Source organism: Staurois parvus, unplaced genomic scaffold, assembly GCF_062004578.1.
Source record: "Staurois parvus isolate SC_StPar_1 unplaced genomic scaffold, SC_StPar_1.0 ptg000030l, whole genome shotgun sequence".
NCBI lineage: Eukaryota > Metazoa > Chordata > Amphibia > Anura > Ranidae > Staurois > Staurois parvus.
Window position 1 is genome coordinate 4,618,770 of NW_028317826.1, and position 27,195 is coordinate 4,645,964.

Consider the following 27,195-nt stretch of genomic DNA (forward strand, 5'->3'; position numbering starts at 1 on the left):
AGAAAAGTGAATATTAGACTGTTCAAAAAAATAGCAGTGTTTGTATTCTTCTTTACAAACTCAAACATTCACTATATAAACTGAAACATGTTTGAAGATTTTGCTTTCCTTTGAATCACTTAATTAATAATTAGTTGTATAAGCACTGTTTCTGAGAACTGCTGTACATCTGTGTTGTACGGAGTCACCCAACTTCTGGCCCCGTGATCAGGTATTCCAGCCCAGGATGATTGGACTACATCCCACAGTTCTTCTCTATTTCTTGGTTTTGCTTTAGAAACTGCATTTTTGATGTCACCCCACAAGTTTTCTATTGGATTAAGATCCGGGGATTGGGCTCACCACTCCATAACGTCAATCTTGTTAGTCTGGAACCAAGATGTTGTACGTTTACTGGTGTGTTTGGGGTCGTTGTCTTGTTGGAACACCCATTTCAAGGGCATTTCCTCTTCAGCATAAGGCAGCATGACCTCTTCAAGTATTCTGATGTATTCAAACTGATCCATGATCCCTGGTATGCGATAAATAGGCCCAACACCGTAGTATGAGAAACATCCCCATATCATGATGCTTGCGCAACCATGCTTCACTGTCTTCACAGTGTACTGTGGCTTGAATTCAGTGTTTGGGGGTCGTCTGACAAACTGTCTCCGGCCACTAGACCCAAAAAGAACAATCTTACTTTCATCAGTCCACAAAATGTTGCGCCATTTCTCTTTAGGCCAGTCAATGTGCTCTTTGGCAAATTGTATCCTCTTCAGCACACCTTTTTTTCAACAGTGGGACTTTGCGGGGGCTTCTTGCAGATAGCTTGGCTTCACATAGGCGTCTTCTAATTGTAACAGTCCTCACAGGGAACTTTAGACCTTTGATCTTCCTGGATTGTTGGCTGAGTCCTTGCCATTTTGGTTATTCTTCTATCCATTCGAATGGTAGTTTTTCGCTTTCTTCCACGTCTTTCAGGTTTTGGTTGCCATTTTAAAGCATTTGCGATCATTTTAGCAGAGCAGCCTATCATTTTCTGCACTTCTTTATATGTTTTCCCCTCTCCAATCAACTTTTTAATCAAGGTACGCTGTTCTTCTGAACAATGTCTGGAACGACCCATTTTCCTCAGAATTTCAGAGAGAAATGCACTGTAACCAGCATGTACAACATTTGCTGCCTTCCTTCCTTAAATAAGGGCAATAATTGTCACCTGTTTTTCAAAGGATGAATGACCTCACTAATAGAACTCCACACTGCTATTATTTTGAATATGCCCCTTTCAATTAGTGATTCAATTACACAGAATCAGCAGCATGCATGTCATGACTGTTGGGTCTGTTGGATTTCTATTACTCTACTACACCTGATAGTAAATTATTTGCCATGTAGAAATATCATTTCTACCAAAAACAGTGATTGATCAGGCTAGTGATGTCTGACTGCTATTATTTTGAACACAACTGTATGTGAACCCAAAGTCCATTTTTCTGTGGGTTACCATTTTCCTAAGCAAAATTTTTAGCCATTCACATTTAGCAGCAGAGTTGTGATCCTGCCATGCAAGCTTTATCAGTTGGCCATTGGACAACCTTTTAGAGATAGGCAGCTCAATGGCCAACTGAAGGAGCACCCACCTTGGGCTCACAACTCTGCTGCTAAATGTGAGCAGCTTAACATTGTCAGCCTACAACAGAAGTGCGGTTACTGGCACGATCACCAGGTAAGAAACTTTGCAACAGATTTTAAGAAAATGACTTGCTTGCATAGTGTGAAAGGTAGAAATGGTGCCCTTTGAGGTTACTCTTGCAAAATACATCTAAACCTTTAAACCCCAAAATAATATATTTTGTCCCACTCCTCTCCTCTTCAAAGCTGAACACTGGGAAAGTTGAGAAAAAGCTATTTGCTATGCTCCTCCCCTACTTCTTACCTGGTACTTTATTGTAAAAAATGGTCTTCAACAGCCCCTTTCCTTGCCTTAACCCAGTGTTTTGCAACCTCGAGGCACCCTAGTCTAAGCCTTCATTTACATTACTGCGTGTCGGGAACAAGTGCAAAAAAACACACTGCTCTTTAGCAGATACGCAGGGGCGCCATTCATTTTTAATAGAATCCCCATTCATTGGCAAACGTCATGCATTTTTAGTACAGCATGATCTAAAAAAAAGGGTCACAGAATTCTGTCCCTGTATTTCTGCAGGTAGGGCAACCCATTGCAATTAATGGGCTGCCCTACACACAGCAGGCAGCTGCACAATTGTGAACCAAGGGCTTGTTCACACGTGAGGTTGGGGGATGGAAAAGCTATATGGTTGAGCCGAGTTTTTAACCTCCCCAAACGCCTCTGTTTTTGGCTGTAGAGGTTGTACACATGCTGTGGCCCCAGCAGGAAGCATACCCTCAGGTGAACAGGGCCACGCTGCACTTAGGGGGTTAAAACAGACGTTGAGGAGGCAACATAGTGCCTCTTCACCACCTGTCAAATGCCTCTAAAAAGCAATCTGAGCATGGATCGCTTTTCAGAGAAGCGGCAGTCCTTTCCACTATCGTGGAACAGCCCTAAAAAGCAGTTCTGATCGTACTGGAACAGAGGAAAGTTATAAAAGTAACGTACATACAAACATACACACTTTACATGCACACTTACATACACACACGTATACACATACAAGCACAAATACACACACGTACACACATGTATACACACATACTGTCTATAAACACACACATATACACACACAAATACGCATACAGATATACACACACACACACGTATACAGACACACACACACACGCATACACATGTATACACACACACAGCCTTTTTAAAATGTATTTTATGGCACCTGCACTCACTTTCAGATGCTTTAATGCCAGTTCTGCCCTGTAGGCAGAGAGCTCAGGACTCTGGAAAATGCCTCCCCATTCCTCTGATCAACACAAGACTGTCCTGGCCAATCTCACAATATACCGATGTTTGGTGGAGGAGCTTGGCTGTGATGTGAATGCCTCTCTCAGCCAGGCTGTCGCGGCACCCCGGTTGAGAAAGGCTGCCTTAATACATGATCACTTCTCCTTTAGAATTCCTCACTACCACTAGACAATGAGAAGATGCTTCCAGCAGAGCCAACTTCACATCCTGGTACTGTAAGTGCCCCTGAACCACACTACCTGTGATGCCGCCTTACAAATACTCCTTTCTGTGACCATCTTCATGATTGTGATCACAGGCAATGTTTTGGCCAGACTAAAGGTGTTAAAAAGCATCTTGTTGGAGAGGGCAGGGAGCGGGTGGACATTGAAGAGCTTCCAGCGCCATGGTCATGACATCACAAATTGTAAATCATTAGTAATACCTTAGCTGGAATATGCAGTTCAGATTTGGGCACCAATTCACAAAAAGAACATTGGGGAACTGGAGAAAGTACAGAGAAGGGCAACCAAACTGATAAGAGGCATGAAGGAGCTCAGCTATGAGGAAAGATTAGAGGAACTGAATTTATTCTCTCTTGAGAAGAGGAGATTAAGGGGGATATGATCTCCATGTATAATACACAAGGGGGGGGGATATGATCTCCATGTATAATACACAAGGGGGGGATATGATCTCCATGTATAATACACAAGGGGGGGATATGATCTCCATGTATAATACACAAGGGGGGGATATGATCTCCATGTATAATACATAAGGGGGGGATATGATCTCCATGTATAATACATAAGGGGGGATATGATCTCCATGTATAATACATAAGGGGGGGATATGATCTCCATGTATAAATACATCAGTGGTTCATATAGTGAACTCGGTGTAGAGTTATTCACCCTGAGGTCATCACAGAGGACAAGGGGGCACTCTTTATGTCTGGAGGAAAATAAATGTAAATCTCCAAACACGGAAAGGTTTCTTCACAGTGAGAGCTGTGAAAATGTGGAATAAACTCCCTCAAGAGTTGGTTCTGGCCAGCTCAGTGGATTGCTTTCAAAAAGGCCTGGATTGTTTCTTAGATACACAGAATATAATTGGATACTAACATTTATAGGTAAAGTTGATCCAGGAAATATCCAATTGCCTCTCGGGGGATCAGGAAGGAATTTTTTTCCCAGCAGGAACAAATTGGATCATGCTTTGCTGGGTTTTTTTTGCTTTCCTCTGGATCAATTGTGGGTGTAGGATTATAACTTTTTTTTTCTGTGGTTGAACTGGATGGACTTTTGTCTTTTTTCAGCCAGACTAACAATGTAACTATGTAAATTGAGGGAAAGAGAGATGACCAGTCACTTGCACAAAGGAGAACATCCTCCGGACTGGTCATCATCGCAGGAAGTGTGACCTCTGGCTATCACATGTCCACATCTTCAAGAGGTTAAACAGATGTTACAGATAATGGGGTTTGTACTTTGCTGGGGAATCTTCCCTAGAGCTTAGTGAATACGGTGAAATTTCATTTTGCAAAGAATACCCAATAATGTGAAAGGAAAAAAAAACAAAAAAAAACAGCATTTTTGCTTGCACATGACTGGATGATAACAGTCAGCAGAGCTTCACCTTATTCATCAAGCTCTGGGAATAATTCCCTTTCAAAGTGAACAGTCTATTTGCCTTTAGTAAATCAGCCTCAATCTCGGTCCAGCAGTTTTGAGTTGTGAACTGTTCCTGACGTAATCAAACCCAGAGCAGGCTCCGTAGGCCATGAACAGTCCACCACTGGAAAGTGGGGGAGCGCAGTCTTTCAGTGGAATGAAGGATCGGGTGGGTATAAGCTTTCTCTTCACCCCTAGACATATGAGCAGTTGACAGGTGCAGCGTGGGCACAGCCCCACTGCATGGGAAGACTTCTTTTTTGCCCGGAGTTGGGCTTTAAACATTTATATTTTGTTCCAACGCTAATGGTGGACTCTACACAAAATATCCGAATGCAAGCACAGGTTTTATACTATCAATGTTTTATTAAAGTTTTACAATAAAAGGTTTTAAATACAGGGAAATATGTAGTGCTGTCTTCATTTCAATTTGAAACAGCACGGGGTACAAAAATGTTCACAAAAACAAAGCATATTAAAACACAACTCCAAGACAGAAATATGTAAAAACATCTAAAGTAAAGATAATCAGGTAGGTTAGCTGAACTAATAAAATGCAAACGCAAAGCTTGAAGATGATGGAATTGCTAAGAAACTCCTAAACGACAGAGCAAGGACTGGGATAACAACAGATTCAAAGAAAAAGAAGCAAGAGAAAAACATGTGTGTTGGGGCTACTATTAGAGTTCCTAGAATACACTTTAAATATTTAGAGTAGAACTACAAGGTGGTATCAAAACATTTTGAGACTAGTTTTCTAATATGCCAACAGATAGCAGCATAGGACCGCATGCACAGTCACAGAGAGCACCAACCTTCATAAGTCAGTGTGCCAAAAGACATTGTCTTGTGTACATTGGAAGCTGTGCAACTGGTGTGCGTTACCATATCTGCTATTTCATCATGGATAGCAAGTTAGAACAAAGATCAAGCGTGAAACTGGAGAAATCTGCCACAGAGACGTTTGACATGATTCGGCAAGTTTATGGCGATGATGCAATGAGTCGTTGGAGGGGTTTTGAATGGCATGCACGCTTCAAGAGTGGAAGAACATCACTGGAAGATGACAAGAGATCATCCCTAAAAATGCCCTCTTCCAAAAGATGAAGATCCAACTCAAAGGTTGCTGTTTTCACAACATTGCAGAGATCCAGCCCAGTTTCACACAGAATTTCACATTTCGTCTTTGTCCTAACTTGCTGTTCATGATGAAATAGCAGACATGGTAAAGAAAACTCTCAGAATAGCACCAGTTGCACAGCTCCTGATGTACACAGGAAAATGTCTTTTGGCACACTGCCATCTGTTACAAACAGTTACAAAACTAGCCTCAAACCTTTTGGATATCACCTCGTAAAAGCAAACCTTTTTGTTTTCCTTTTGAATATAGAACAGGAGGGTTATAACCCTTGTTAATTTTTTTTGTCTTCTATGGGGAGATTTCCCTTCACTTCCTGTTCCAGAAGCAAAACAGGAAATGAGAGAAAATCCCTTCAGTGAGGTGATAGCTGGTTGTCACCAGAAATAGTGTTCCTAAGTTAAGATTTTCCCCCTACTACTGTTATGATAACAACCCAATCTTCTTTCACTTTTGGTGAAATGGTAAACAGGACAGATAGAATCTCCGTAATAGGGGCACAGAATGTAATGAAAACATGACAGGTGTTCTAACCACTCCCCACGCTATCCAAAACTTCAGAAATGTTGCCTTTAGTTATACTTTCAAGCCAAAAGAAGGAAAATGGAAAATAGCACTTTTTTGCGAGGCTACATACTAGTTCCTGTAGCATAATCGTAAGCTTAACCAGCTTTGCTAACTTGACCATCACTGGCATCAACACTCCACTGCAGCTTGGAAAGGTAGAAAACTCCAGCTTCCATCTGAGGTTCCTCACATATTTTGCCTTATGACAGATCACCATTAATACATTTCCTTTTTTTTTTCTTTTAGGGAGGTAGGTTTTATTCTCTCTGTGTCCGGGAAGATCCTATTAAAGAGAAATCTCATTACCTGGCTATCTTGTTTTATCTTTTGTTGTGGTTTTTTTTTCGGTACATTATTCTGAACCTTGTTTATGACCAGGTACAGCACAGGAAAAAAAAGAGAGAGAACAGAAGTACAAATGACTACATTTACAGCTCTCGGATATGGTCTTTAAAGCTATTTTCATCGTAGCAGCTTGACATTTAAACCTTTAGAACACCGATATTTTGTGGATTAAGACGACATCCATCCTGCCAAGTGGTCAATTCCACATCCCCATTCCTGCATTGTTCTTTAGAGCTACTGTCGCTTTCTTTAAACTACCTCCGGAGACCTTTAGAAAGTAATTCATACCATGAAAGGGCAAGTTTGTTCCGATAATAATATGTCAGGAGCATTACAGGCCTGAATCTGGTTTTGCCTACCTTGTGTCAGCAGCTGGAGGTTCCGAACCTCCTCCCGTACTTTGAGCTGGAGGACCTGCTGTAGGACATATTGCCGTTGGCTCTCTGGACTGATTCCCATCCGTTCCAGCTTCTTGTCAGTGAGACGCAGCAAAGCACGACCTAGAGAGAACAATATAGAAACAATTCATTGAAGGATGATTTAAACAATGCAAAGTGCAATGCTAATGTGCAAAATCCAGAAAACTAACTTGTTGCAACCACCTTTAAATTTGCAGATAAGTCTTTGATACAGATTACCAAGCTTTGCTCATTGACCTTTGCTTTAAGTTACCATCTGTTTTAACTTTACCAACAACTAAAAAGTGTGAGGGCCTGCTTAAACAATCAACTCAATTTATATCCAGCTTTGTAAACCACCCTTTCTCAACTAGGGTTCCCCCAGGAGTTTCTAGTGATTCATTGAGCAATGAGCAACTTCTGCCTCTCAGATGAGTAACTACTGACACTAATGATCTTTTTAGCTATCTTTAATTGGGGATTATTCCCATTGATCACAAATGTAAGAAGCATTCTTCCTAGTAACCATCTCAGTAATGTACTGTGAGCTGTAGATATAGTAATTATTAGCAGGGGTTCCCTCAGTCCAGAACATTATTTCAAGGGTTACCCCATATAACAAAGATTGAGAAAGGCTGCTGTAAACTCTAACACCTTACAGCTGTTGGTAAACCAAAAAGATTGTACAATAAACTGTACTGCCAACTTTGGGTCTAATCTACACATACATAGTTTATAAGCTTGAAAAAAGACACAGGTCCATCAAGTTCAACCTATGCATTTGTGATTTTTATTTTCTAACAATTCCCATAGTGTCGTATATTCTGCTAATAGTTTTTTTGACACTCTCAGAAAGTACTTTTGACTGAGGGAGGGGTTTCCACATTTTACCTGCTCCAACAATAAAGAACCCTTTCTGCAATCTGAAATTAAACCAACTTCCTTCTAAACTCAAATTAGTCAGTAAGGTGTCTTTAAAAATTAGGAAGAGCAGCTTGGCTATAACTGAATAAAATAAAAATATAACTATGCAGCGCTACAAAACAGATATAAATAAATATGTGAATATTGTGAATAATAAAAATCATATAAAAAAGTCCCAATAAATTTCTTCTGAGCAAATATCCTTCCTCCTATGACCACCGGTGCTCCAAAGCACAATTCCTCCACCAGATGTCTGCTCACCTTCAGCAGTGTGACCTCACATCATAAAATGTTTGGTCTAACCGCACTTTTGATCCCAAATTGGACTCTGAAGATCAACTTGATGAATATTGGATCCTAATGGCTCACTCCAAAGAACCCCCTTCACCGGTAGTAGTCTGTCCTCTTGAGGTATGAACTAGCAGAGTGATTAGTGTAGAAGTGGCTGGGCATATGCAGTTTAGTGCAAGCGTTGTATATTTAAATTCTTTTTCACATATAATACGATCTTTCCTCTTCTGGCCGCGGGTGTAAATGTGAGATTGAAGCTGTATGTAAATATTTGTAAAAGACTGGTGGCCAACAAATGATGATGCAATGGGCTTCTTAATTTGAAAGCTACACATTATGGGTTGGCTTGTACCGTAGAGAGTCAATTAGTCGCTTAGAAGTTGATCAGCAGTATTTTGCCATACGTGGGGAGCAATTTTAGAGTGACTATAGACAGATAAAAGATTCCCGTCACACATCAAAAGCGTGAAGTATCATACACAACTGCAGTGCTGTAAGATCTAATGTCATATAAAATGAATAGGTCTGCATGAAGTAGTAGAGTATCGTACTAGCAATCACTTAATTCAGAAAGTTTGGCTTTTCAACAAAAAGGAGGAATCTAAGTAATGTTGAACTTGTGCTTCGATAGAAAAATCAGTCAGTGGTTTTAGCTGCAGAGGCTCCCTCGGTAGTGTGGAGTGATGGTCACAGAAGGTTCAAAGTCATCAGAAGTAATGAACAAACATTTATTGTAACATCAAAAATGCATTTTGGGGCTAATACGCCATTTCTACAGTTAATGTGGTGTTTCACAGAGGTTTGGTGCCTCCTAGTTGCCTAACAATCCTTTTAACAGTCTGTATAAGTTATCCCTAAAGCTTTGATCTTTAAAGTGTATGTTAACGTTAATATTTTTTTTTATGTCTGTGTTCAAATATGTGTATTTTATAAATCATCATTTACAAACATCATTTTCATGAACGATTTCCATCTAAAGTACCTGGCTGACCCTTCCAGTCACCGTTCTTCCTTGTTCTAAACTGACCACACAAAGTACAGAAGCTGACCTGTGTTAGTGTAGTCAGTTATCATCCTTTGGGTGGCCATTCAGAGAAGGTACAGGGCACTGTGCAGACACATAGCATGCCTGTGTTGGGTAGTTTGTTTGGCTACTATGTCCCCTTCCTAATTACAACCTGCCTCTGGCACACACCCCCACCCAATTGCAGCCTGCCTCTTGAACATGCCCTCTGCCCAACTGCAGCCTGCATCCTGTCTCAAGCTGAACATACTCTGGAATACAGGCACTCTGTGTGTCTGCACAGTGTCCTGTAACCCCCTCCCCAAGTTTCAGGAACAAGAGATACATGATCACATGACAGATCGCTTTAACCTTGTGAAAAAATCAGTTGCCTGCATAGTTATAAATGTATTAGAAAGTGTCTATAACATTTTATGTTTGCAACTACTTTAATACCTTAAAGTGGAACTGCACGGCATCTGAGAACCACAAACTAAAAAAATGAATTAACTTATTTTTAATATTGAAAGCAAACTTCCCCATTTATCCGAGTCTCTATGCTTTATCTTGCTGAGAAATCATTTTGGAAAACATCCCCTGGCAGTTCTGGCTGTGGCCATTTTGAGTAAGGGCAGATGATTTACGTATCATTTACTTCCTGGAATCTATCTGTCCTTAGCTCAGGCATAGACTGAGCTGAGAACAGGATGTGCAATTCCTATTACCTGACGCCCCGGACATGTAGTTCCGGGTGCCGGGCAGGTAGTTTTTTTTTGCCTTCAGCCCTGCTGCGGGCCAGCAGCAGGGCTCACCTGTCAGGTAGAAGCATTCCAATTGCTTCCACACAGCCCGCAGTGTCAGCCTCTCCCCCCTGTCCGCTATATGTCCCAGGCTCCGTTTGCCCATCTGCGGGCCCGAGACTGGCTCAGTGTGCGCCAATGGGATGTGGTATAGGGGAGGGAGGTGAATGGACACATCCGATCCCCTCCCATTCTTCTCCTGACTCAACTTTTTTTTAATCACATAGGGGACAAAAAGTCTAAGTAAAAAAAATTTTTTCTTTTTAAAATGGAAGTTACACCCAAGCATATACCCCCCCACATATGTACGCATGCACAAACGTAAAAGCACACACTCGGGTGCCTACATATGAAACCGTCGATTACGATGCATGTTACATATTGCCACGCACGCCAGAATGACAGCAATAATTCTAGCACCAGACCTCCTCTATAAAACTATACTAATGACCTATAAGGGCTTTAAAAGCACCACCTATAAAAAACAGAGGGTACTAATGTTTGTTGCCATTTCACGCATGTACGCAAATTTAAGGTTTGACCATGTTGGATATTTTTTTACTTGATGCAACCTCGGCTTTTAGATTTTACAAACAAATTGAATAATTTATTGCTTTTAGTGCCCTAAAAATAACTTAAGTGTATTTTTTACTGAAATGTTGAGTTTCCTAGACCTTTGTGATAATATCGTGTGGCATAAAAAATTGGAAATACCGCTATTTTATTCTCTAGGATCTCTGATTTCAGAAAATATATCATGTTTGGAGGTTTTGTGTCATCTTCAGGCCTTAAATGATTTTTTAAATGAGCAAAACACGCAAAAACAACTCTGGCAGCCAAAGGGATAAAGGGATAAACCCGACACTCCGCTTTCCTGACAAGCAGCCAATCGGTGCTCACTACACTACAAGATCTCTCCCCTCCCTGCTAGTCCCCGGGTACGGTGCTGGAGACAGGCAGGGGGGTGAGGAGGAGATAAACAGCGCAATATTAAAAATAGTAAACGTTTAAATCGCCATAAAGCTCCTTTTGTTTTCAAAAGCCCCAGACAATCCTTAAAGCAGATTTAAATACGGTTTTGGTTAAAATGTATGTTTTTTTTATCAGGACAAGTAGATTGGGACACCGATTTAGTTCCTGGACAAGTAGTTTTTTCAAAAATTTCCACACAAAAATTTCCGGTGAGAACCCTCCCTCCCCTCCTGAGACAGCTGGGATGTATTACATCATTTACTAATGCTAGCAACGTAAGGATTAAAATTAGTCACTGTTGACGGAGAGAGTGAAGTTCTGCTTTAAGTTGGCCAATAAAGAGAATCCCTTATACTCCAAGCTTTATGTAAGTCTGCGTAAAGAAATTCCTGACATGTCAAAATATACAAAAAGCAGTCCTTGTGCTCCAGTTCTGAGACATTGCCTAGGCCAAAAGTGGAGTTACCCTTTAACAAAACTAAAGCTGGCCATACATTATACAATTTTCTTATTCAATTTCCTTTAGATTTACCTTCAACTATGTAGTAAAAGGTCCTGTCTGATTGCATACAAATTAAGAGTGTTCAGGTTTGACCTCATATTATATGGCTTTGGTAAATCTAAAGGAAAATTTTACAAGAAAATTGTATAATGTATGGTTAGCCTAACATTCTAACTTTATTCGAATAGAGAGTGGGGGCCCCAGCTTAACAGGGTAAACAATAATGACTGGCTCAGGTTTTCCAATCTGTCCAACCATCATCCACAGTGGCTAGAAGCCTCCCATAGACACGAGAATATTGCCTCATATAGTGTCTGTCCAATGAGGTTTTACAGCACTGATATATTTATAATATTGAATATATGTTCTTGTCTTTAAAAATAAATCATGTTCTGTGACACCAGTGATACTAAATGTCAAAAACTGGTTGATTTTCTGGAGTGTGCAAAATCTGGTGCAGCTGTGCATGGTAGCCAATCAGCTTCTAACTTCAGCTTCTTCCATTAAGCTTTGAAAAAAAAACCTGGAAGCTGATTGGTTTCTATGTGTCACGGATCCACGGTCGCCGCCACCAACATGCGACAATCGCACGACCGCGACTAACAGTAATACGTCACGCCCACGGCGTCAGACCCCAGACCTTCTCACCAAACTCGTGATCGAAGGACCGGCCGATCTAAACCGCGGTGTGTAACAAGGCCCCACCCAGCTGCACCCTGCACAGTGATTGTCCAACTAATGGGCTACAATTGGTTCCTGCAGCCTGAATGCTCTTGTTACTGGGTCAGGTTAATTACACCACTAACCCTTCACACTGCCACCACCGTCTTGAAATGTACAGAGAAGACGGACTCTGTCAGAAATACACTATAATAATTGAAAAGTTACCTGTCCAATATGGTCAATTGGGCAGAGAGTAAACAAACACAGTAGCATCTCTTCAAAAGGCAGGAATTTGTGAATTGCAGGTAAGCGCTTAAAAACAGTTTAACACTTTCAGAAAGAAAGATTTATTACTAAAAGAGTCAAACAGGTGCAATAAAATATTTACAAAGATGTCACAAAAATATATATATATATATGTATATAAAGATACAGCAGAGATAATAGGGAGGAAATTAAAGAGTTAAGTTACTTGCCCATATGCCTGGGTTTGCAGATCCAAGTTGCGGAGCAAGATGATTCTTTATCTCCTCCTTGATGTTAACTGGGAGATCTCAGTCAAAACTCTAACTTGTCTCTTCTTAAAAGTCCCTCTCAAAGGGAGGGGGGGCTCTGACTACAGTTTTTTGGGAGTGGTCATTGGGAAACTCTGAATTAACTAACAGCTTCATACCCCATTATGTGAAACATACAGTTGATCTGAGGAATGTTCAACTCTCTTTTAAGTCCGTGAGAGAACTATCTTATCTAGATTACGATGGGGGACAAAGTACACTTTACAGACTGCTGGCCCCTGGACGCCGGATGTCTTAACCTGGTTGACCCACACCATCTGTCAGGAGATAACGTTTGCCTCTCAGGACTGGAAAGGCGGGATGTGAGGAAAACCTCAAATAACAGAACGGAACAAGGAAAAAGGAGAACTCCGCTTCCAACTCTGATGAGCTAGTTTGCTACACTATGCACCAGATTTTTTACTTTCGAGTTTTAGTAAATAAACCCCACTGCGTAATAAGTGTTTATTTATTCAGCTGGTTGAACTAAAAAAAAAAAAATCACCCGATTCCTCCATCCACACACTTGTTGTGGATTGCGGAATTCTTCTCAAGTTCCTTCCCTGAGTTATTGTATTCTGACATCGGGGAGACTTCCCCACCATCAGAATACACTGATCAGTGCTGCAGCTATAGCCGGCGGCACTGATCGATTGGGAAAACCCAACAGGCTAGTTGAACAGAAGTCCATCGGTAGATCCACTTCTACACAATCAGCCTGCCCATACATGGTTAGAAATTTAGCCAGTCCCAAAAGTTCAAAAGTGGGGCATGACTGGGTTAATCATAAGTAATTTTAGTGAGCCCACAGACAAGATGTCTCCGAGTCACAAGTGACTACAAAAGGTCCTGATTTTCTCCCACATATGCCAAAAAATTTGTTGTATTTTTATTAAACTGCATCAAGATTATGCTTTGTGAACAGGTTAGGTTCAAACAGTGATTGACAGTTTCATAACCTGCCATCCTATGATAAGCAACAGGGAAAAAGTAGGAAAATCAAATGCCATGAATTCTGACAGGGCTGAAAATCTTTTGCAGCTGGAGATCTTTTGCAATTTCCAGTAAGCCAAGGGTATAAATATGTACAGAATAAATAATGAATTAGCATTAGAAAGCCTCCCAGTACACTGAACTGTTTCAGTTACAGTACAGACATTATCGGATGCAGAAAACAAACAACATTTCAGGCTGGCCTGTTCATTGTATTACCTATTCCACTGGATAACAAATTTTGCTCCCTGAACACTTTGTGGTGTATTTTATAAATTGTTGACTGCTAATCCGCAAAATAACCTGTAATTTAATCTATTGTACCATTTTGTAGAAATCTTCTGTTTTTGTAGTTTGCAATATTCAGTATGTTGACTATGCGGTACATGTGAAAAACATACAAAAACATGGACCTGTTGCTGAAGCACATCCAGTACACCAAGTACAACTGGAATATCTATGGAGATCTGAAAGTAGTGGCTCTGCTGCTTGGAATACAGCTCAGATATACCAAGTACAGTTGTTACATATTGATACATACTCCTAGATTGTAAACTCGAAAGAGCAGGGCCCTCAAACCCCTCGTGTATAGTATTGTTTCTGTCTTGTCTCATGTTCTGTTCCCCTTGCTATTGTACAACGCCGAGCAAACCCTTTGGCGCTATATAAACTATATATTAATAATAATACATATGTGAATGGGACAGGCATGCAAGAGAGTCACATTACTCTAAAAGGAAATGGCCACTCCAAATTTGGTTCCAGGGCACACAAATGTGGCACATGAACCATCTGTTGAACTGACAAAGATATTCTTGCTTCCACTTCAGATAATACTTGGACTGATGAAATATTTTGTGATAGAGATGAACAAAGAAGGTGAAGGTTTTCATTATTTGAACCAGATGTTTCCAAGAATAACTGATGCCAAAATTAAGGAAGGTTTTTTGTTGAGCCATGACGAAGAATTAAGTTCTGAAACGCGTTGGCTCTTTTAGCCTGGTTTATATCCATTTAATAAAAAAAGTAGACTCTGGTTGTTTATCTTGAAGTGCCAACCATCTTTTGTCTTTATCGTGGATCTGTGGGGCATGGGCAACCTCTGGGTCAGAGCACCAGGTGGAACAGTAATTAAGGAAAAAGAGGTGTACAGGAACTGCAACCTCCCTTAAGGATTTTTTGTTGGTCCACAGATCCGATCCATCGTCACATCATCAGTGACAAGCGGTTCGGAGGTTGGTTAGTGGGGCCAAAGAAAATTGCTTGGAAAGCATTCAAGGATGCCATTGGTAGTTTTCATGGTAACTCAAGAGCACCAAACTACATTCAGATGGTTGACAAACTTCTCGCAGCATACAAGACCATGAAGTGCAATGTGTCTGAAGATTCATTTTCTGCATTCACATTTGGGTTTCTTTGCAGAAAATCTAGGTGCAATCAGAGACTAACATGGTGAAAGGTTTTACCAGGACATTGCCACAATGGAAAAATGGTACCAGGGCAACTGGAATCCATCAACACTAGCTGACTATTGTTGAACATTGCAGAGAGATGCATCAGACACAGAGTTCAAACGAAAAAAAATGGGTGGAGATGGGTCATTATTGGAGGTGAGCAGCCACTTTGTACATTGGTGAAGAACAATCTAGTTGTATCACATTGGTGATTCTTCATTTATTATAATTATTATACAGGATTTATATAGCGCCAATAGTTTGCTCAACGCATTTGGATTGAAGATTTATTCACTATGGATTTTTGTATACACTTGGGCTGTTTATTTTAATTTTGTGGACATTTATTTAATACGTATCCATATTCTTATGCACCATTATTTATTTATTCCACACTTGGAGTATGTGGGCAGCACGGAGACGATAGTCCCAACTAGTAGACACTAAGTAAGATTTTTTTTATTTGTAGTTATATGAAGATAAAAGCTTTGGTCAGTATTTGTCATTATGTAATGTTTATCCACACAATACTATTTATATCGAATAATTACTTATTACTAGTGAAGATTCGCAGCGCTAGGCTGTGATTTCAATACACTACAGTCATTCACTTTATTTTGGATTTCAGAGTTTTGTTTTATATACATATTACAAAGATTTGCAGCACTAGGTTGCAGTATTAATTACACACAATATTTTTGGATTGAAGCACCATTTATTTCTTAATTCTGTACCCTGTGGTGTGTCACACAGGTGTTAGCAACAATCTCTATTATTTGAATGTAATATAGTTGGCAGTGCATGAGTGAATATATTTATATAATTGTTTGAGGGAAATAGTGCTAAGAGAAGAATATTTTAATATGTTCCCTTACTAAAAAATCAAGCTCAAACTAATGCAGAACAAATGGAAATAGAACAACTGGAGAATTTCCTTAATTTGTGAAGGTGTGAACTCCAAACTTTACGTTCCATACATTCTTCTGCAGAACTTGGCCAATTAGTGTGCTGTCATCACATACCACAGTTGGGGTGTAGCTAATCCATGGTGAATGTGGTTTCTATTTGGCCAGTAAATGAGGATCGTTATATCTTATACCATGTTTTCCTACTTCTAGCTATATTAAAGCTGTGACCAAACGGACACCACAAATAGCCCATCACTGCTGGTTGTCGCTAGCATGGAAGAATATCATCTTTCATCCCAATAGTACATTCAAAACAAACTTCACAGATATTCTCTTGCATCAGCATGTTGAAAAGCACTGCATGAAGCAATTGTCTTCGGGGTCATCCATGAAAATGCAGGATATAATGATATTTAGAACACTGTGTATGACAGAAAGATCATTCCGAGGCTTTTATTTTCAAAAGACCTTCATGAGATTTAGCCTGGGTTCACACTGATGCGGTCCAAAATTCGCCGCGCTTTCTGTGCGAATTCCGCACTGCATCAGAATCGTAACCCCATTCATGAGAACCGCTGCAGGTGTGTATGTTAAGTTAATAATGCCTCGAAATTGGTCCGCAAAAAGCGGTGCGATGTGCAAAATTGGATCGCATAGGTGTGAGTACCCATGCGATCCAATTCTAGTGCGGACCAAAAAGAGGGTCCTACACCTTATTGGTGTAAAATGTATGGCTCCAATCGCACCGCGCACAATTTTGCATGTGATTTGCACAGGAATGCGGTGCGGTTCCTGTGCGAATCACATGCGATATACCGTACCGCATATGTGTGACCCCAGCCTAAAGTGAAGCAGTGTTTTGCCCATGCATGGCAAACCAACAGTTCCATTTAATAGTAACCCTTGACCTCTGCAACAAGACGTACTTACCTTTCCATCACCCACTGATGGGTTAATGGGCACAAAGAGAAGGAACTCTGTAAGCTGCACATCTGAGCGCTCTTTCAGTGCCCCATGTGACAACGCTGAGCCAATCACTAACCACCAACACTCACATAGAAGGCAAAATAGTAAAAACACAATTTTTAGCAGCTCAGTCATGCTACTAAAATCACTGGTAAATAGCCACTTAGGCCTGTTTACACTTGCTTTGATTTTAACACATATTAAAGTGCCTACCCCTTCAACATGTGTTTTTGATGCTTCTGTGATGCTTTTTTGAAGCTTTAATGAACCTTGACAAATGCCCAGCGTGTGTTGATTTGCTATTTGTTTTAAAAGGGGCTCATTGGAACCCCCAGTTCAGTAATACCCCTGCTCAGCAGATCCCCAGCTCATTAGTACCTTTGTTCAGCAGATTTCTAGCTCATTAGTACCCTGCTCAGAATATAAACAGCTCAGTAGTAACCCCAGCGCTGCTGATACCCGGCTCAGTAGTACCCTCCAGCTCTGCCGATCCCCCACTCAGTAATAACCCCCCAGTTCTGCTGATCCTCAGGTTTGCTGACCCTCCTCTCTCCCCGGTGCCCACTCACGTACAAATATTTTGCTCCCATGCTGCTCACCACGTGTGACATTTGCTAGTTTCTCCCACTTCAGTCTCCCTGCTCTGTTGATCCTCTATCTCTGGTACCCTCTCACCTTCCACTACATCATTTCCACATTGCGTGCCATGTGTGGCATCTGCTAATTGCTCCTCTCTGGTCCAGACCATGCTCACCTTCCAGCTGCTCCACGCTGCACACCCAATACTCCCAGAATAAATGCACAAAAACCAGAAGTGACTGCTGATGATGTCTTTCTGGTTCGCTTGTTGGTTTCCCAGTGCATCCTAGGATATCTCATACCTCCAATATCTCCAAAACAAAGCAAAACTAACTCTGAATAAAAGCCCATCAAATGCTGAAGATCCTGTTAGCATGTATTGTGATAGACTTCTATGGAGGCTCTGGAGACGTTTTGAAGCACCAAGAAAGTGACATGGGGTATAATTTCTGAAGCTCAGCAAACGCAGCAGTGTAAACAGAACTGTAAATTAACCATTTTATTTAGTGAGAGGTGCTTTGGCTTCCATTCAGAGCACTTTAAAAAAAGTGTGTCAAAAAGCACATTTTGAAGCAAGTGTAAACGAGCCCTTAGGCCTGTTTCACAGGGGCTTCAACTTGTAGAAGAGTAGTGTGAACAGCAAGCTTTTATGAAACTCTCAGTAAGCTTTTGCCAAGCTTTTGGCAAGCTTCAAGACGTTTTCTCTATACCTTCAAGCCACACTTTTCAGATCCTGCTTTGATTTTTATACACAGATCCTAATGGGAGTGTTGATTGTTACTTTAACCAAGCTGCTAATGGGCTTCAATAGACTTCAAATAGTGCTGATGTCTGTTAGCAGCTTGTTTAAAGAGACAATCAGCACTCCCAAAAGGATCTGTGTCTAACAATTACAAACTGGAGCTGCATGGTACTTTAAAAGTTTTACAAACGCTTCCTGAAAGTTCTGCAAATGCTTTGGAACACTTGCTATTCACACTGCTCTTATGAAACAGGCCTTAGAAGGTCAGTCAGGGCCACTGATAAGGGGTTAGAACCAGCCCTCCTGTAATGGACCCCATCATTTCAGCAGGGGGCCTAGGGGAAGAAAGGGGACTCTTTGGATTCCTTTGGGTGCATACAAAGTAATCCCACAGGCCATGGTTCCCATTGATTTAATATAAATTCCATGGGACCCATCAATTCAGCAGCAGGGGCAGGACAGACAACAAACAATTTACTCATTTTTGGAAGTAGGCCGAGTAATCCTTCTGCCTCTTTTTCTGTATCAGTTAAGTGGAACATCTGCAACTTTAATTTCATTATGGGAAGCCACAGACTGGAAGATTGATCACAAAAATGGGTAAATGTCAGGCAGGTTGTACGGAGGCCCATAAAGTTAACTGGCAATGCTGAGGCCAGTCATTTACTACACAGATAGAACAAATGACTCCCTATAGTGTGAGCTACAGGACAAGTAGCAATTAACATACATTTGTAAACATTTTTCAGTCATGTGTGATTAATTGCTACTACATTCCCTTTTGCTCTATTTGTACACTAAAGCCAGCCATACAGGATTCATTTTTTTTTGTTCAACCGGCGGGTTGAATGAAAAAAAAAAATCATTCCCCCGTCCCCACAATCGATGTGCACTGGGGAATGCTTCCGATGTGCTATAGCAGTCTGCCAGCAAGGAGCCTTCCCGATCAGTAGAATACAATGATCTGTGTTGACAGCTATACCTGGTGGCACTGATCATTTGGGAAAAATCCAACAGGTTGGTTGTATACAAGTCGATTGATAGCACTAGCTGAATTGGCTGATATTTGACCCATGTATGGCCCCCTAAAAAATTGGCCATGTAGCTCTAACACTGCCTCTCTCAAATTTTTTACCCCAGAGGAAATTTGAAATTATTTTCAGGACTTGGGGAACCCCAGCTAAAGCTAATTCAGTGGGAAAAATGTCTCTTACATTGGTGGCTAGTGAAAAGCATGCCTCCCTACAGTGGTAGTCAGAGGACCACCTTCACAGACAACTGAAAATATCTTTGGTGTCATGTAGCTAACATTGCCAAGTGGTTTTGAACTATACAGGTACCATCAAATAAGGGGTCAATTAGCCACAACTCCAGGAACCCCTAGCAACTTCTGGAGGGACCCTAGGGTTCAATGAAACCCTGGTTGAGAATGGCTGCTTTAGTCTAAAACTGGCCATACACCTTCGGAATGTGCCATCTCTGTTCAACCTTCTTTAGATCTACCAAAACTATATAGTAGACACCCTCTCTAAACAATACAATAAATGTGTATTGTTTCAGGTAAGCTCTTGTACCATCAAATGGTTGATAGATCTAAAGAAGATTGTTTAATCAGGCTGCAATGTGTATGTGAGTGCCTCAATATCTTACATACTTTTAAAGAGTGTCATGGCTGAAAAAAAGGTTGATAAAAACTGGACTAAAGTGCAGCTTTAATGCAGATTTAAAAAAGATTAAAACTGACTTCTAAAAATAACTATATCATGCTGAAGACTATAAGAGATTTAACTGACTGGGTTAGACATAACTTTCACTGGTAATTCTTGATCAGATGAAGTACAACATTTAAAAAAAGTCTATTGCAGCTTCAAAAACAGAGTCAAAACATTTCAAGATTAAATCGGGAAATCTAAACAGCTCTTGGGTTTGAAAACACGAAAAAGTTTTTTCGAGCCGAGTTCTTTAAAGCAATGGCGTCAGATAAAACAATGCTTATCTGAAACTCCTAGCGAACCAAAGCCTTTTGAATACCATTCAATGTGAATAGAATGTCAAGTTGTTCGTGAGATCTTCTCCTAACAGCGTAAAATAAAAGGAGATGAGAGATAGGTTATTTAAACAATGGATGATGTATATAAATAATTCAAACACCTTTGGCAAACATCTACTGAAGACGGCAATGTAACCTGCAGCATTATGAAATGTGACATTGTCGTCCGTGTATTGTCATTCCTGTCTGACTCTTCGTCTGGGAATAGAACACGCCATCCTTTACAGCGTTTATTGGTTTTCTCTGATATGCAATATCGTGTTTCATTGCTGTTCCATTTATGCAGAGAACACCCATCTTACATACATGTTCTCCTTTATAAACTAGTGGGCTGCTTGTTCCATTTCATATGCAGCTGCCTATTTGCTGGAAATGGATGGTTAGTTCATTTTATGGGGAAATAAAGATTTTAAACTTCTTTTTTCCTCCCTTTTGCAGCTTTGAAGCTGATTGTGCAGTTAGTCTGCGACTTTTCACCTTATTTTCACAACAATGCAGAGAAATCTTTATTGAAGAAAAATGTCATCAGTTTTTGCAGGATAGCTGTACTTTAAAGTGGACCTTAAAGTGACACTAAACTTTAGTTTGAAAAAGAAATTTCGATTCAAGTATGCATTCCCAACTCAGAAAAGTCCCTTCTATTGCTCTCAGTTTTCTCCAAATCTCTAAATTCCCTTTTTTTGTGCTTCTGTGATCTGACTTCATGTTAGAGGGTGGCTACGTTTGTTCCCTATAGTCCCACTGTATGTAGAAACATAGCCATTCTCTCTTGCTCGCTCCCGAGATGGACTATGCATTATGGGATTTGCAAGGTGTATAGTGCAGTGTACGTGACCTAAACTAACGTGCAAACAATCAGAAATAGGGAGGGGGGGGAGGGACGGTTTGGAATTATTATTATACAGTATTTATATAGCGCCAAAAAGTTTGCTCAGCGCTTTAAATTATAGTGGGGGACAGTACATGAGACAATACAGTAACAAAACAATACACGAGGGGTTCGAGGGCCCTGCTCCTTGGAGCTTACAATCTAGGAGGGAGGGGATTGTGGTACAGGAGGAAATGGCTGTGGGGGATGGAGTGGTAGGAGGAGTGGAGGAGATCGGCTGTTAGGTGAGGGCGGGGTAGGCTTCCCTGAAAAGATGGGTTTTCAGGGTGCGTCTAAAGGTGAGGAGGGTAGATGACAGTCTGATGGATTGGGGTAGTGAGTTCCAGAGGATGGGGGAAGACCTGGAGAAGTCCTGGAGTCAGGCATGGGAGGAGGAGACAAGGGAACTGGAGAGTAGGAAGTCTCACAGAAGATGTTACAAGGAGACAGGAAAACTCAGAAAACTTTGCGCGAAAAATAGATTACAGGGTAATTAAGTAGTGGCTGTGTATAAACAATTGGGAGAAGAAGGATATTGTTTAGTGTCACTTGTAATGGCCAGGATTTGGTATCCACCATAAGTTTCAAGCAGAGGAAAGATGCTGGACAACCAATATAAATGGAAAAGATCCCTTCAGGCTATCCCCATCCTATATGTCTCTCCGGTGTATGTAATCAATCAGTCTGATCCTGAGAACCTGGAGGAGTCCGATCAGACTGATTGATTACATACACCGGAGAGACATATAGGATGGGGATAGCCTGAAGGGATCCTTTCCGTTTATATTGGTTGTCCAGCATCTTTTCTCTGCTTGAGAGTTATGGTGGATACACATCTCCAGGCCATTACATTCATGCGTTTAGGACTCTTATTAGCTTAAGGGTCCATATGTTCTGGTAAGAGTCCTACCAGTACTTGGTGGTGGTGCACTTGTTTTACTTGAAGACATGCGGTGTTTGATTACACATTATCAGAATATTGGGACTTTTCTCTACGTTTCTTTCTATTTGGACTTGATTTGGAGTCACTGCTGTATCCCTGAAACAATTATGTGTATACAGTATATGTTGAAGTTTTTTACACTTTTTTCTTTTCTTATGTACACATTTGTAATCAATGATGGTTTAGCATGGCAATCAATTTATGTTTATCTCTACACAATTTATCTGATTGTTTTGCCTGCAGCATATTTTTCATTTTTCACTTTTTTGCCATTTTTTTCCATCAACAGATGTCTGTTAGATTTAAATGTACTCACAGCTCTACTTTTTTTCAATCTATTCTTTATTGCAATATGCAATGTGCAATGTGCAATGAACTTTCCCATTTTATTGAAACCATTTTATTGAAACCCATTTTATTGAAACCCAAAAACTCAATATAAAAAAAGATTAAGCGCTAGTTCACACTGGATGCACTTCAGTGCACTTTTTTTCTGCATCAAAAATGCATGCCCAGTGTTTTCCATGTGGCCCTAGTTCACATTAGTGCAGTCAATTCCAGTCAGTTTCTGGTGAAAAAAAAAAAAATAAAGCATACTGTATTTTTTCTGCACAGAACTATACTGGAACATAGCAAACTGCATCAAAACTGCACCGGAATGGAGTGTGGTGTGAACCGTAAGCAAAAACGTATCCGGAATGAATTTTTGTAGTGTGAACTGGCTCTAAACCAAAAAAATGAGATTCTAATATTTGTGCGTGATGGAAAGTTCCTGTTTTTCATACACTTTACACTTGAATCAATAGGCCATATGACATTAATACCTTGAGGAGGCTAGCAGAAGATTGTGACAGCAGTTCCGGTGAGTTGTGACTTGTGTAATATACAGCCATATCCCTGTTCTATCCCAATTTGTATAGGGACCTTTCCCTAACACTATATATGATTTATAATATTATTATACAGCACCAACAGTTTGCACAGCGCTTTACAATGTACAGGGGGGCAGTACAATTACAATACAGCTCAATACAGAAGGAATATGAAGGCCCTGCTCATGTAGCTTCAGGGGATGATCTGGTGAAGGTGACTCAAGTACAGGGGTAAGTTTCCCTGAATAAATGCGTTTTCAAGGATGGCCTAAAGGCGGACTGGGTAGGAGCTGACTGGACATACTGCAGTAGGAAGTTCCAGGGAATGAAAGTTGTTCTGGAGAAGTCCTGAAGGTGAGCATGGGAGGTGGTAACAAGGGAGCTAGAGAGCAAGATATCCTGGGAGGAGTGGAGTGGACAATTTGAGTGACATCTTGAGGTAAGGTTGGCGATGTAGCTGGGGCAATGTTGTGGCTGGCTTTGTATGTTGTGGTTAGTATTTTGAATTTTATACGTTGGGCTAGTGGAAGCCAGTGAAGGGATTGGCAGAGAGAGGCAGCAGTCACGGACCCATTAATAAGGTGTATAAGTCTAGCAGGCCAGGAATCCCTAGGATACCTGTCCCTGACCTGTTCAGTTGCAAATGCGTGCCAAACCCCGGCAGAGTCCCCTATATAGGTTGTTCCACCTAAGATGGCAGCCAAAGGTTACTAGAGATTGCAGCATCCAGACAACTGCCCTATCTCCCTATCTATAATGCCTATGGAAGCTGCAGAGGAACAATATTCCTCTGAGTTTCTGGTCAACTGCAGTGATGGAGGTGATCGCTTGCAAAATAAGTGTGCCATAATGTGTTAATATGCTGTGCATACTAGAACCTTATAGCTAATAGCTCCTATGCACCCATTAAGGTTTAAAGGATTAGTTCATCTTTTCAGAAAAGGTGAACAACCCACTCCCCAGTCTTCATTGTACTAAAGCTGCCCATAGATGGGATCACAATTCGGCTGGTTCAGCAGGGACCAGCCCAATTTCAATCCACCTATGGCCATTCCTGCTTGACAGAAGTCGATCTAACGATTGACTTCTGTTAGAGAGGACTGTTGGAAAACGTTTGTCAATCAGCAGTAATTGGCAGCAGCCACTGATCAGTGTATTTTGACAGTGGGGAAGTCAATGGCTCCATCCACCTCGAATGCAAGGATAGGAAAATCCATTTGTTTTTTTTCCCAATTAGCCAGCTGGCTGATCATTATAAAAAATTACCAGTATATGACCAAACTTACCAACCTGAGTGGTGAGCTGTCAGTGACCATGAAGCTTCGGGACCATGCAGTTTGGGGACTTGAAATCTCCACTCTTTTCCCCCTTTTTTCTGCAAGGCTGCTGGGAGGGATCAGAGCGATGCCAGCGTTGACCAATCAGAATTGTTTTGATCTGTCCTGGAAACCTTGCAGAAATTTCCATATTGCTAAACTAGCTGCATGGGCACTGACCGCTCATCATCCACAGATGTAGGTACAGTGGGGACCAAGGGGGGAGGCCCTGGAGGGCAGTGGATGTTAATTTGTGAGCTAAAGGGGACCTCAAATGCAGCCCTTAACATTACCAAAGGACCATACATAGTGTTCAATATATGTAATGCTTAAGAGGACTTTCAGAAACTGCAGACCTAATAGAGCAAATTAAGGTCACAGGGTGTGGACATGCTACATTTTTGGCTGGAGATATGCAGGAGAAGACAATATTAAACTGGGAACAAGTTACCTAAGTGTCATGGTCAGGGGTCGGGGTCAGGTTCAGAGACCAGTAGCTATAACAGTAGAGAGGCTCCCACCGACCAGCTAGATAAATACAGAAGCAGATCACCTTGGTGGATGATATGGGCTCACCCGAGGTGCGGGGTCTAAGCACCAACTGATATTCACCAGAGCTCCTGATGGTGGAGATGGGTTTTGCTGTGCATTAGTACCAGGTCGCGGTACTCAGGATTTTCCCAGCAGGAGGTGAGCAAGCCGAGGTCCAGTAGCAGATATAGCAGGTAGGGATCAAGCAGAAGGGAAGTGTCAGGAATCCAACCGCGGTAGCCTCTAGCACTCCACAGACCGGAATCCCCCAAGGCGCGGAATCTAAGCTCTGACCTGCTTGTTCACCAGGGCCCCTGATGGTGGGGATGGACTTGGAGCAGGCCGAGACCAGGTCGCGGCCCCTGGGTTCACCCAGCTGTGGTAAAGGCACCGTAGAAGGTGTATAGTGGGTAAGAGTCTGATGTGAGGAGGTAACTAGAGCAGCGTTGGGCAGGCCGGGTCGGTAACAGTGGTGGCGGTGTAGTACAGAATCAGCAGGCAGAGGGATAAACAGGTCACAAGCCGGATTCGTCAACAGGAGGTCAGAACGTATGGGGCTAAGCAGGAGAATGGTCAGACAAAGCCAGGGATCAGGACAGGAGACGGGCAGCAAATCAGGGTCAGGCAGGGTCGGCAACAAACAATCTACACTCAGGAACACAGATAAGACAATTGAATATTGCAAGAGCTGGGTTTAAATAGCCCGCCTGACTCCTGAAAGGCGCGCCTGGGTCCTAGTGCTTGCCCTGCGCCGTCATTGGTGACAGGCGCGCCTGGGTCCTAGTGCCCACCTGCCTGTATGTTTTGTCAGGATTCTACGCATGTGCAGATTTGATCGCCGCAGCGATCTTCTCATTCCCTGACAGGAAGTCAGTAAGCAAGCCAAAGGTTGAGGTCGGTAACAAGTGGTTGCAGTTTGCAATGAAGTGGAAACGTGGTTGAGGAACAAGCCAAAGGTTGGTAACAAGTGGTAGTGGAGATAAGGACAGCTGCAGGTACGCAAAAGAGCAAGATATTGGCTGGAGTGAGCATAATAATCTGGCAAACAGGAACTGCAAAGGCATGGCTTAAATAGAAAGTTCATGGAAGGAGCAAGGAGTTCAAGTTTCACCAGAAAAAAGGTTCAAGGCAAGACTATCCAAGGGTTCAGACAGATTGCTATTAAGCATCTCAGGTGGCTTAGCAAGGAGAACAACTGCCAGATGCAGCAGAGTTCGTGAGTTCAGATCCCAGTCCTGACAATAAGACCAGAAGAGATCAGTGCTATTACCCTAATCAATGTTCCCCCTACAGACTGTCGGGGGCCATACATCATATAACAAAGGGCTGCATGAGGCACTCAGGCCACAGTTTGGACACCAGGGTTGTAGGGTGTTAGTTCTCCTTTTCTTTTTTTGTGGAAAAGGTGAACATACACTTTAAATCTGCTTTAACATTTGTGCAGGTGTGTCTATAAATTACAATTATATCAAACAAAAAAAAGTACCTTACCAGACATTATATCTGACAATTTTTATCTCAACTGGTAATCTCCTTTAAAAAAAGTCTTCCTCCAAACAATAAAACCATAATAAGAAAAATATTAGCCTTTATCCCTGAGCAATATACAAGATATGGTGGCCAGAAGCTTGTAATTAACGTTTCCTCAAGCACATTAAACACTTAAGTGAGCAATAACACCGACTAAGATTAGAATGGAACCTGCGCGTTTTTAGTCATTGTGTAAATTATTTAAGGCTCCCTCATGTAATTTGACATCGTTAACAAGGGTATCACAAATTACATCACATGCAAAGCAATTGTGGCATCGGGGAACCGAGCGGAATGTTTCACACCAGACAGCTGTGAGGAAGGTGAGCCGCCTTAAAAATGTCAACTTTTAATTAGATGTAACAATTAAAGCAGCCACAGCAGTGTCATGCCATTAAATTACAGGGAGAAGGGAGCTAAAAGAAAACGGCTTTGGTGGAATTAAACGCAAAATAAGCATTTTGCCTGGCTATTATGCTGTAAAAAAGGAGAGGGATATATTTTATAAACCGGGTAAAAAGGTAAAAGAATCATTCTTGTTTAGTGCTACATTGTAACATTACTGTCAAGGGGAATGATAGAGATTTCCATTTACACCCTGAGTTTCCATTAAGGGGGAACAAAAGTTTTCTGATAGCAGACAGATGATGAGTTTGTTTTCAATAACCATCACTGCATGAAAGTGGACTATAGAAGTTCTACATTTTTTCA

At 41.3% G+C, this 27,195-nt stretch overlaps 1 protein-coding gene across 5 annotated transcripts in view; it reads right to left on the reverse strand.

Annotated features, from left to right (window-relative positions):
- SAMD12 (sterile alpha motif domain containing 12) overlaps positions 1 to 27,195 on the reverse strand; it is a 730,431-nt gene that overhangs the window by 367,348 nt on the left and 335,888 nt on the right. For 2 of the 5 annotated variants that reach the window (XM_089659045.1, XM_089659043.1), the window contains 2 exons: positions 6,985 to 7,125; positions 4,922 to 6,563 (listed from right to left, as the gene is read on the reverse strand). In XM_089659045.1, coding sequence (XP_089515171.1) covers positions 6,538 to 6,563; positions 6,985 to 7,125 — 167 coding nt within the window. In that variant the 3' untranslated portion in view covers positions 4,922 to 6,537. Of the gene's footprint in view, positions 1 to 4,921; positions 6,564 to 6,592; positions 6,894 to 6,984; positions 7,126 to 27,195 lie in introns of those variants that run through there. The other 3 variants (XM_089659044.1, XM_089659047.1, XM_089659046.1) reach the window with 2 other exon arrangements.